The sequence below is a fragment of the Salmo salar genome, chromosome ssa22 (assembly GCF_905237065.1).
Source record: "Salmo salar chromosome ssa22, Ssal_v3.1, whole genome shotgun sequence".
NCBI classification, from domain to species: domain Eukaryota; kingdom Metazoa; phylum Chordata; class Actinopteri; order Salmoniformes; family Salmonidae; genus Salmo; species Salmo salar.
Genome location: NC_059463.1, coordinates 53,521,989 through 53,535,195, shown reverse-complemented (window position 1 = coordinate 53,535,195; position 13,207 = coordinate 53,521,989). Strand labels below are relative to the sequence as shown.

The window sequence follows — 13,207 nt, the reverse complement described above, 5'->3', positions numbered from 1 at the left end:
ACTTTTGACCAGAGCCCTGTTCAAAAGTAGTGCACTTAAATAAGGAATAGGGTGTCTTTTGGGATGTACCCATCCTCTCCTCACAGTCCTCTGTTACTGCCCCCCCTTATCCAGTCTTCTGTGTAGGAGACAATCGTTTAGACAAAGACACACATCATGTATCCTTCCTTACTATTTATTAGCCTGGCTAATATAATAGGGGGCAAACAAATGAACGTTGTGTGGTAAGAAATTATCACTGAGATTCTGAGAAGGGACATTTCCCTAAGAAATTATATTGGAGCCCTAGCTTGCTTGAAGGAAGCCCTGTGTGTGTGTGTGTGTGTGTGTGTGTGTGTGTGTGTGTGTGTGTGTGTGTGTGTGTGTGTGTGTGTGTGTCCGCACATGTGTGTGTTACAAGAACCTGTAACACTAGATGAATGATGGGGTGAGGTTTATATCTCATTATCAGTATTGTTATACCTTGGTGGTTCCTGCAATTGGGAGGGTCCATCCATCCAGAGTGATAGCCAAGATAATAATCAGTCACACTCTGCAAATTATAGTGGTGAGCAGGCTACAGCAGGCTATTAATCACATAGCTACAGTACCTTGGTACCTTGACTCTATCCCAAATTGTACTATATTCCCTATGAAGTGCACTGCTTTTGACTAGCGCCCTTTGGGCTTTGGTCAAAAGTAGTGCACTATATAGGGAATAGGGTACCATTTGGGATATAGTACCTTGGTACCTGAAAGTAGCTCTATGGGAAAATGACTGTAAGAGGGAGGCCGGCCTGTGAGGGACGTCCTTATCATTTCTAATTTCAAACCAAGTTTAATTGCATCTATTGAGCCTTGAAAGTTTTCATTATATATGAGAAAGTCTTATAAGCCTCTGTACCTTGAGAGGCAGGCTGACTCTCGTGTGTGTAACAGCACGGAAGGGGACCACCCAAGTATGTGTCATGCCTTGATAATAAAAACTATAATAACATTGGTATGACAACAACAGTTTGTCACAACAGACTAATAACAAATATTAACTGGGTGGTTCAAGCCCTAAATGCTGATTGGCCGAAAGCCATGGTATAGCAGACAGTATACCTTGGGTATGACAAAACGTTTATTTTTACTGCTCTAATTACGTTGGTAACCAGTCTAAGAACAGCCCTTAGCCGTGGTATATTGGTCATATACCACACCCCCTCGGGCCTTATTGCTTAAATATACCTTTTAAAAAGTTAGTGAAGATCCGACACAAAATCCTATCTGATGGAAAAGGATGAACCAACCAACTAATGGCGCTGCATCACTGAACCAAAAATTCAAACTGAAGCTGACAGTTGGTTGGAACTGGGAACAGAACAGATGGATGTACTGTAAAATCATAGTGAGTTCGGGGCTGGCCCACTGACAATCTAGATAAAACTCCTGTTCAGGATATTTCCTATCCATCCTGTTGTCATTCTGCAGCTGAGAGTATAATTACATTTCTACTGCAGTTCAGTTCTGTAGCCGCAAAATACCAATGATGTTGTGTCAACAATAGTGACCCCCCCCCCAAATACTAACGTTGTTGTGTCAACTGTACTGAACCCCCCCTCAAATACTAACGTTGTGGTGTCAACTGTACTGAACCCCCCCTCAAATACTAACTTTGTGGTGTCAACTATACTGAAATCCCCCCCCAAATACTAACGTTGTGGTGTCAACTATACTGAAATCCCCCCCCAATACTAACGTTGTGGTGTCAACTATACTGAAATTCCCCCCCAAATACTAACGTTGTGGTGTCAACTATACTGAAATCCCCCCCAAATACTAACGTTGTGGTGTCAACTATACTGAAATCCCCCCCCCAAATACTAACGTTGTGGTGTCAACTATACTGAAATCCCCCCCCAAATATAAGTGGGACCCCCCAAATACTAACGTTGTTGTGTCAACTGTACTGAACCCCCCCCAAATACTAACGTTGTGGTGTCAACTATACTGAAATCCCCCCCCAAATACTAACGTTGTGGTGTCAACTATACTGAAATCCCCCCCCAAATACTAACGTTGTGGTGTCAACTATACTGAAATCCCCCCAAATACTAACGTTGTGGTGTCAACTATACTGAAATCCCCCCCCAAATACTAACGTTGTGGTGTCAACTATACTGAAATCCCCCCCCCAAATACTAACGTTGTGGTGTCAACTATACTGAAATCCCCCCCCCAAATACTAACGTTGTGGTGTCAACTATACTGAAATACCCTCCTCAAATACCAATGTTGTGTTGTGCAACTGTTGCAACTACTAAAATTGTGTGCAACTACTGAAATTGTGTGCAACTACTGAATTACCCACCCTTCTCTTCAAATGAAGCAAGGTTTTAAAATATAAAGTAAACTTTGAAGTCTTATTAACCCTATCAGAACCCAGCAAAAATCGTCTTTTCATTTATCTGACTTTCAGTTATCTGCATGTCCAGCCCTTATATTTAGCCTCACAATGACATGTTTTACCATTTACTTTTCAGGACGAGGGCAAAAAAATCTAAATAAGGAAAGATGTTGTTACATCCACCGGATAGGTACAGTGAAATGTGTTGTTTTCCACTGTCAGACATAGTAGAATGGAACCAATTAGGGTTAAGTGGAGCCAATTAGGGTTAAGTGGAGCCAATTAGGGTTAAGTGGAGCCAATTAGGGTTAAGTGGAGCCAATTAGGGTTAAGTGCCTTGCTCAAGGGCACATCAACAAATGTTTCACCTAGCCGGCTCAGTTATTCAAACCTTTCGGTTACTGGCCCAATGCTCTAACCACTAAGCTACCTGCCGCCCAAGTGGAACGCAAAACAATTTTGACATAAACAGTTGCATTCATGAATTTTATTGACAAAAGTCAATAAAAAAATAAGGTCCGCCAAGGCACAAACATAATAAAATGAATTTATATGAATGCTGTAAGTACAGAAATTGTTTGCTCAGTGGGAAATATCTATCTAGTCAGTGACAACTGTGTAGAATTTGTGACAGCAACTATGTGAGCTTATTACAAACACAAACACACACAAGAAATGAGACCTCCATAGAATAATAAATGTTCAAAATGATATTTAAATTTTATTATAATATGCTTTGTTAGATAAATAGAACAGCCTGTAACCTGATGGAGACTGGACTATCAGGCAATATGTATGTTTATGTAGTACGGTTACAAAATACCGGTAACTTTCCCCAAATTCCCAGGTCTTCCGGAAATCCCGTGCGAAGGATTTCCAGCCGGAAGATTCCCTCCTGATTCCGGGAATTTCTGAAAAAAAACTGGAAATGTTTGGAAAGTTACTGCAATTTTGCAACCCTATTCTGTAGCAAAGAAAACAAACCAAAAAACTGTTACAGAGTAATAATAAAAAACATTGGTAGTATGAGAATATCCATAAGAATTCATCTACTTTTCTTTTACATCATCACCTCTACATATCGGTGTAATTGTGCTTTGATAATGACATATTTGCGACTAGAACACAGATACAGAACATTTCAAAACCCTCACAGAATTACAAGGAAAACCAAAACGAACTGATTTCTGGAAAACTCCCCACACACCCCTTATGTCAGTCAAGAACATGGGTAAATGAATAGGCTGGAAATAACACATCTCACAACTCATTCCTAAATCCCATGTCAAACCGTAGCCCCTACTACTCCCTAGGCACTGTAGAACTGAGAGGACTGGATAGGCATACACAATGTGGAAGCTCTGTCTGTGACAGGTGGAATTGTCTCCATACAAGTACGTACGGCATAGTTGCTAGGGGATGATTTGGGATTATAGGATAGGGCACACATTTAACATGGATTAATGAAACAAGGCGTGTTGTTGGAATGAGGTTCAGCTGCTAGCTGGTGGATTCAACCAGGCTGGTCACACAAACCAACACATTTCATTACACAAACACACGCACACACATACGCACACACACATTCACACACACTATTAGGAGGGGAGCATCATCTTCTTCCTGTATCATCGAGGCAAACTTGGCAGCAATAATGCAAATGAAAAAATTAATAAAATTTAAAAAAAGGTAATACATGCAGAAGACGATATACAAGCATGCATTTACAAGATGAGACCTGAAAAGTTCACCATTACGTTTTTACTAAATGGTAGAGCTCTCTACTACCTTCTCCCTAAATGCTTCCACTACTCATCTTGGTTGTTATTGATGTAACCCATTGTGGAGATGGCTACATTCTCAAAACAGACAGAGAGACTCCCACTGGAACTGCACCCCTATGCAGCATCACAGCAGTTACGGTGCTACATCTACAGTGGAGTTGAGTGAAGCACAACATTTCTCCACTGACCAGGGTTGGGGTCAATTCCATTCCAATTCAGTCAATTCGGGAAGTTAATTGTCTGAACTGAAATGGAATTGATCCCCACCATACTACTATCCTAATAGGCCAGCCATCAGCAACTGACAGCCAGGTGTTGGCTGTTATAAAGGCATGAGGCTCTGTTGATGTTTTTTGTTCAGTGTTGGGTCTGTACACTAGTTAGATACATTTCCCATATCTGTCTGTTTTAGAGTGAGAAGTCCATATTTGCAGTGTGATCTTGAAGAGTAGAGTCTTTGTTTCCTGGTTCTATTCCAAACATAGACATAGAACATTCAGGATTCACTTTTAGGATTCCAAATTCCCAAAAATGTTCTGGAACTTTTACAGATATTTATGTTTGGAATAATCTTCTTCTTCTCCACTTAATGTGATTGTTGTGATTGTTGATATTTTCCCCCTCCTTTCAGATAGTAAGAAAAGTTTCCATATTGAGAATCCGTTCACATCAGATATTCTTGTTGTATGGTTGACTTTGGTTGCATACTGCCAGCCAGGTTATTCCTCCTTCCTCTTGTCCTGATTGGCTCAGGTACTTCCTGCTTTCTCCTGATTGGCTCAGCATGTGAAGTCTTCGAAGTTGCCCTGTGCTGGATGGTGAGGAAGCATGTTGGCAGGATACGTACCCGGCGTACGCAGGTTCTCACAGGGCGTCTGAGGGAAGAGAAGTGAACAAAGGATGAGAAAAAATGAAGGGAAGGAGAAAGGAGAGAGACAGAAATTAGAGGTTCTCACACAGAGCCCGAGGGATGAGCGAACAGGAAGGACAGACAGGGATAAGAGGTTCTCACACAGAGCCCGAGGGATGAGCGAACAGGGAGGACAGACAGGGATAAGAGGTTCTCACACAGAGCCCGAGGGATGAGCGAACAGGAAGGACAGACAGGGATAAGAGGTTCTCACACAGAGCCCGAGGGATGAGCGAAAAGGAAACACAGACAGGAATAAGGCTTCCGGTAGTAGAGAGGAATGAACATACTGTAGTTGAAAGAAACCAAAGACAAAATACTGCCAAAAATCACCCTTTTATTTTATAGTGCACTACTAAGTCTAAAGTAGTGCACTATATAGAGAATAGGGTGCCATTTGGGAAAGAGAGATGAAACAGGCTGGATTAAACGGAGGAATGCAGGGTAAAGGAGGATGAAATAACTCCATGCAGCGAACCAACCACCATATTTCACTCTCTCTGTCTCTCTCTGTCTCTCTCTCTCTCTCTCTCTCTCTCTCTCTCTCTGTCTCTCTCTGTCTCTCTCTCTCTCTCTCCCCCCCCCCATCCCCCCCAGAGGTTTCTACATGGAACCCGAAAGGGTTCTACGTGAAACCAAAAAGGGTTCTCCCTGGAACCAAAAAGGGGGACAGCCAAATAACCCATTTGGAACCTTTTTTTCTAATAGTGTACACTTGAAAATCAGAAGCTGTCACCCCCACCTAAAGCTCCCATTGTAAACCCACTAGGCTGGTCTTACAGACCATCCGTGATTAAATTGAAACCATTTCCACAATCTCTTACTTTCTCATTTATCACTGTGCCTCTTTCGCTCTCTCTGTTTTTTTGTTGTCTCTCTCTCTATCTCCCCCCCAACCCCCCCACCCTGTCTCGGTCCAACAATTCTTCCAGACACTGCAAATACTTAGCCAGAGATAGAGCTAGCCTACTGACATGGCGTTTGACGTCCTCCAGACTCAGAACTGCTCCCCGGTCGTTGCTGTTGCTGCGTTTGTGTTTCTTATTTGAGCACCGACACAGCTTGTACTTGATCACCTGCAAACAAGCAAACATAGTAGCTGGTCTTTGAAGCAGTGCCTCAGAGAACCAGACTTTCGGAATGCAGCCAACTGACTGTTCACTGTTCATCTGTTTTCCTTTTCTTTTTTACAGACTGCTGGTGAACCGGTTTCTTTCTTTATTACTGGAATCTTATTGAGACAAATGAATATAGTAAAGAAAAAGTGATATAATTCAAAGACAATTGATGGTACACATACAGAAATGATTTCCAGTGTCAGTAATGTTTACAATAATGAGATAAGCTACTTATCCCAGCTTATTCCAATTATTCCAAAAATGATTATTATTTTTTCTATTTTTTATTTTATATAGATAGAATTAATCATGAGTACATGAACATACAGTAAACAGAAAGAGTGTATATCCTCAAACACATCCTTGTTGAACAGACAGCTATTCTACCCAGGGAGGTTGCTGCTCTGATAAAACAGCAACAGAAGCATCCAAACTGAATCCCAAATACAATATGGCTAAAATGTTCATGCAGTCAACAGTGCTGCGTCTGAGAGAGATGAGCTGCTTTCAGACACCTGGAAATGAATGCTCTGCAAGTTTGATTTAAAGTGGGCGGCTAGTATTAACGGGATACAGGTAGTTCCCTTTTTATTAAGTGTAGCTTAAAAAGTTCCCTAGGGTGTTGTTTCATCCAGACAGTTTTTAAACCCGTTAGTTGGTTACTAAGAAACATCCACAATTTACGGAGAATGCAGCAATGCTAGTGGAAATGGATTGTTTCCATGTGGCTGACTAGTTCTAAGGCCTGTGGCTGTCTAGCACTTAACTAGACATATTGCCATGAGGGAATCATGTAAATGAAGGATATTTACATACATTGACATATATACTACCATAACCTAGAGGCAAACTTTCTCTAGGAAACCTAGATGCAAGCAAAAACCCAAGACATAAACAAAAACCTGATTATACATTCATGGAACTGTTTCAGGACAAACCAAATAAGATTTTAAAGAAAGATCTGCCAGGAAATCTAGAAACATTTTACATTTACAAAATGAAGGCTTACCTCATATAGGTAGTCAAAGAGCTCCAGGATGGTGAGGATACTGGCTCCTATGAAGAGACCCATCTGACCACCAATGTCACCTGAAAACACATGAAGAGAACCATCTGACCACCAATATCACCTGAAAACACATGAAGAGACCCATCTGACCACCAATATCACCTGAAAACACATGAAGAGAACCATCTGACCACCAATATCACCTGAAAACACATGAAGAGACCCATCTGACCACCAATATCACCTGAAAACACATGAAGAGAACCATCTGACCACCAATATCACCTGAAAACACATGAAGAGAACCATCTGACCACCAATATCACCTGAAAACACATGAAGAGACCCATCTGACCACCAATATCACCTGAAAACACATGAAGAGACCCATCTGACCACCAATATCACCTGAAAACACATGAAGAGACCCATCTGACCACCAATATCACCTGAAAACACATGAAGAGAACCATCTGACCACCAATATCACCTGAAAACACATGAAGAGAACCATCTGACCACCAATATCACCTGAAAACACATGAAGAGAACCATCTGACCACCAATATCACCTGAAAACACATGAAGAGAACCATCTGACCACCAATATCACCTGAAAACACACGAAGAGACCCATCTGACCACCAATATCACCTGAAAACACATGAAGAGACCCATCTGACCACCAATATCACCTGAAAACACATGAAGAGACCCATCTGACCACCAATATCACCTGAAAACACATGAAGAGACCCATCTGACCACCAATATCACCTGAAAACACATGAAGAGACCCATCTGACCACCAATATCACCTGAAAACACATGAAGAGACCCATCTGACCACCAATATCACCTGAAAACACATGAAGAGACCCATCTGACCACCAATATCACCTGAAAACACATGAAGAGACCCATCTGACCACCAATATCACCTGAAAACACATGAAGAGACCCATCTGACCACCAATATCACCTGAAAACACATGAAGAGACCCATCTGACCACCAATATCACCTGAAAACACATGAAGAGACCCATCTGACCACCAATATCACCTGAAAACACATGAAGAGACCCATCTGACCACCAATATCACCTGAAAACACATGAAGAGACCCATCTGACCACCAATATCACCTGAAAACACATGAAGAGACCCATCTGACCACCAATATCACCTGAAAACACATGAAGAGACCCATCTGACCACCAATATCACCTGAAAACACATGAAGAGACCCATCTGACCACCAATATCACCTGAAAACACATGAAGAGACCCATCTGACCACCAATATCACCTGAAAACACATGAAGAGACCCATCTGACCACCAATATCACCTGAAAACACATGAAGAGACCCATCTGACCACCAATATCACCTGAAAACACATGAAGAGACCCATCTGACCACCAATATCACCTGAAAACACATGAAGAGAACCATCTGACCACCAATATCACCTGAAAACACATGAAGAGACCCATCTGACCACCAATATCACCTGAAAACACATGAAGAGACCCATCTGACCACCAATATCACCTGAAAACACATGAAGAGACCCATCTGACCACCAATATCACCTGAAAACACATGAAGAGAACCATCTGACCACCAATATCACCTGAAAACACATGAAGAGACCCATCTGACCACCAATATCACCTGAAAACACATGAAGAGAACCATCTGACCACCAATATCACCTGAAAACACATGAAGAGACCCATCTGACCACCAATATCACCTGAAAACACATGAAGAGACCCATCTGACCACCAATATCACCTGAAAACACATGAAGAGAACCATCTGACCACCAATATCACCTGAAAACACATGAAGAGACCCATCTGACCACCAATATCACCTGAAAACACATGAAGAGACCCATCTGACCACCAATATCACCTGAAAACACATGAAGAGACCCATCTGACCACCAATATCACCTGAAAACACATGAAGAGACCCATCTGACCACCAATATCACCTGAAAACACATGAAGAGACCCATCTGACCACCAATATCAACAAAAACACATGAAGAGACCCATCTGACCACCAATATCACCTGAAAACACATGAAGAGAACCACCTGACCACCAAAATCACTTAAAAACACATGAAGAGACCCATCTGACCACCAATATCACCTGAAAACACATGAAGAGACCCATCTGACCACCAATATCACCTGAAAACACATGAAGAGACCCATCTGACCACCAATATCACCTGAAAACACATGAAGAGACCCATCTGACCACCAATATCACCTGAAAACACATGAAGAGACCCATCTGACCACCAATATCAACAATAAACACATGAAGAGAACCATCTGACCACCAATATCACCTGAAAACACATGAAGAGAACCATCTGACCACCAATATCACCTGAAAACACATGAAGAGAACCATCTGACCACCAATATCACCTGAAAACACATGAAGAGAACCATCTGACCACCAATATCACCTGAAAACACATGAAGAGACCCATCTGACCACCAATATCACCTGAAAACACATGAAGAGACCCATCTGACCACCAATATCAACAATAAACACATGAAGAGACCCATCTGACCACCAATATCACCTGAAAACACATGAAGAGACCCATCTGACCACCAATATCACCTGAAAACACATGAAGAGACCCATCTGACCACCAATATCACCTGAAAACACATGAAGAGACCCATCTGACCACCAATATCACCTGAAAACACATGAAGAGACCCATCTGACCACCAATATCACCTGAAAACACATGAAGAGACCCATCTGACCACCAATATCAACAATAAACACATGAAGAGACCCATCTGACCACCAATATCACCTGAAAACACATGAAGAGACCCATCTGACCACCAATATCACCTGAAAACACATGAAGAGAACCATCTGACCACCAATATCACCTGAAAACACATGAAGAGACCCATCTGACCACCAATATCACCTGAAAACACATGAAGAGACCCATCTGACCACCAATATCACCTGAAAACACATGAAGAGACCCATCTGACCACCAATATCACCTGAAAACACATGAAGAGAACCATCTGACCACCAATATCACCTGAAAACACATGAAGAGAACCATCTGACCACCAATATCACCTGAAAACACATGAAGAGACCCATCTGACCACCAATATCACCTGAAAACACATGAAGAGACCCATCTGACCACCAATATCACCTGAAAACACATGAAGAGACCCATCTGACCACCAATATCACCTGAAAACACATGAAGAGAACCCATCTGACCACCAATATCACCTGAAAACACATGAAGAGACCCATCTGACCACCAATATCACCTGAAAACACATGAAGAGACCCATCTGACCACCAATATCACCTGAAAACACATGAAGAGAACCATCTGACCACCAATATCACCTGAAAACACATGAAGAGACCCATCTGACCACCAATATCACCTGAAAACACATGAAGAGACCCATCTGACCACCAATATCACCTGAAAACACATGAAGAGACCCATCTGACCACCAATATCACCTGAAAACACATGAAGAGACCCATCTGACCACCAATATCACCTGAAAACACATGAAGAGACCCATCTGACCACCAATATCACCTGAAAACACATGAAGAGACCCATCTGACCACCAATATCACCTGAAAACACATGAAGAGACCCATCTGACCACCAATATCACCTGAAAACACATGAAGAGACCCATCTGACCACCAATATCACCTGAAAACACATGAAGAGACCCATCTGACCACCAATATCACCTGAAAACACATGAAGAGACCCATCTGACCACCAATATCAACAATAAACACATGACATTCATGATGAAACACATGATGAAAATACACATGATAAAAAATATTTGAATTTTTTTTGGCAAGGGCTTTGTGTCTGGAACCTGAAACGTTGGTTCCATAGTAAATGAAGTAATATTGAGTGCATTTTTTTATTCACAGGCTAAAACATAATTGAAAAATGTTGTATTCAGGTATAACAACACACCTCAGGGTGGTTAATATCATTTTAATGAAAACTTATGATAACTGTATTTGCTATTTTGTTCAGCAATTCTGATCAACTGCTGACCAGCGTTTTCTTACCCAGCAACCCAGCAAACTCGTAAGCTTTCGTCTGCTCGATGGTCTCGTAGTTCAGAGCCTCAAAGAAGATATCCAGGACCAGGATGTTATCACTGTCAACCATGAGGAGAGGAAAGAGAGGAAGAAGAAAAAGAAGATAACTTATTGTCTAAAATGACACAGCTATTAGTGTTTTTGTTTTCTCCTTATCCCCTAAGACACCCAGATCTTACAGACCTTAAAGACACAGCTATTAGTGTTTTTGTTTTCTCCTTACCCCCTAAGACACCCAGATCTTACAGACCTTAAAGACACAGCTATTAGTGTTTTTGTTTTCTCCTTACCCCCTAAGACACCCAGATCTTACAGACCTTAAAGACACAGCTATTAGTGTTTTTGTTTTCTCCTTACCCCCTAAGACACCCAGATCTTACAGACCTTAAAGACACAGCTATTAGTGTTTTTGTTTTCTCCTTACCCCCTAAGACACCCAGATCTTACAGACCTTAAAGACACAGCTATTCGTATTTTTGTTTTCTCCTTACCCCCTAAGACACTCAGACCTTAAAGACACAGTGCAGCACCCCTGGAGCAGTTTTGGGGTTAAGTGTCTTCCCTGTGGCTCAGTTGGTAGAGCATGGTGTTTGCAACGCCAGCATGGTGTGTGCAACGCCAGGGTTGTGGGTTCGATTCCCACGGGGGGCCAGTACAAAAAAAAATGCATGAAATGTATGCATTCACTACTGTAAGTCGCTCTGGATAAGAGCATCTGCTAAATGACTAAAATGTAAAAGGACACAACAGCAGGAGACGTGCATCTAGGAACCTTCAGTAAAACCAACAAGTCCACTTCACACTTAATACCCACATCTAACAGCAATTGAGCATTGATTGGCACGGCAGGCGGTCCCTCTCCTTGCCTGCATGATTTCCTGTTTCTGATCTTCAGATAGATGACTGAGCAGATGTTTCAGGTTGAGCAAATCATTTGTGTGTGCATGTGTGTAATTTGCATTCAGATAATTTCCTCCTGGCTTGGAGACGCCATTGAGTGAAACATAATAAGGAAATATTTCCTGTTGTGATTTCACTGTACTGAATTATAAAATATATATACAAAAGTATGTGGACACCCTTTCAAATGAGTGGATTTGGCTAATTCAGCCACACCCGTTACTGACAGGTGAATAAAATAGAACACACAGCCATGCAATCTCCTTAGACAAACATTGGCAGTAGAATGGTCTAACTGAAGACCTCAGTGAGTTTCAACGTGGCACCTTTCCAACAAATCAGTTTGTCAAATTTCTGCCCTGCTAGAGCTGCCCCGGTCAACTGTAAGTGCTGTTGTTGTGATGTGAAGTGGAAAAGTCTAGGAGGAACAACGGCTCAGCCGTGAAGTGGTAGGCCACACAAGCTCACAGAACAGGACCGCCGTGTACAGATGCACGTAGTGAGTAAAAATCGTCTGCCCTTGGTTGCAACATTCACTACCGAGTTCCAAACTGTCTCTGCAAGCAACGTCAGCACAATAACTGTTTGTCGGGAGCTTCATGAAATGGGTTTCCATGGCCGAGCAGCCGTACACAAGCCTAAGATCACAATGCGCAATGCCAAGCGTCGGCTGGAATGGTGTAAAGCTCGTCGTCATTGGACTCTGGAGCAGTGAGAACGCGTTCTCTGGAGTGATGAATCACGCTTCACCATCTGGCAGTCCGACGGATGAATCTGGGCTTGGCGGATGCCAGGAGAACGCTACCTGTCTGAATGCATAGCGCCAACTGTAAAGTTTGGTGGAGGAGAAATAATTGTCTGGGGCTATTTTTCATGGTTTGGGCTAGGCCTCTTAGTTTTAATGAAGGGAAATCTTAATACAGAAATGGTTT

At 42.1% G+C, this 13,207-nt stretch overlaps 1 protein-coding gene across 3 annotated transcripts in view; it reads right to left on the bottom strand.

Moving 5' to 3' along the window:
• Positions 1 to 3,066: 3,066 nt before the first annotated feature.
• The window catches only part of asic1b (acid-sensing (proton-gated) ion channel 1b), a 383,533-nt gene continuing 373,392 nt past the window's right edge, over positions 3,067 to 13,207 (bottom strand). For all 3 annotated transcript variants that reach the window (NM_001139984.1, XM_014168200.2, XM_014168201.2), the window contains 4 exons: positions 11,343 to 11,434; positions 7,193 to 7,272; positions 6,040 to 6,141; positions 3,067 to 5,030 (listed from right to left, as the gene is read on the bottom strand). In NM_001139984.1, the coding sequence (NP_001133456.1) occupies positions 4,935 to 5,030; positions 6,040 to 6,141; positions 7,193 to 7,272; positions 11,343 to 11,434 (370 nt within the window). In that variant the 3' untranslated portion in view covers positions 3,067 to 4,934. The remainder of the gene's footprint in view (positions 5,031 to 6,039; positions 6,142 to 7,192; positions 7,273 to 11,342; positions 11,435 to 13,207) is intronic.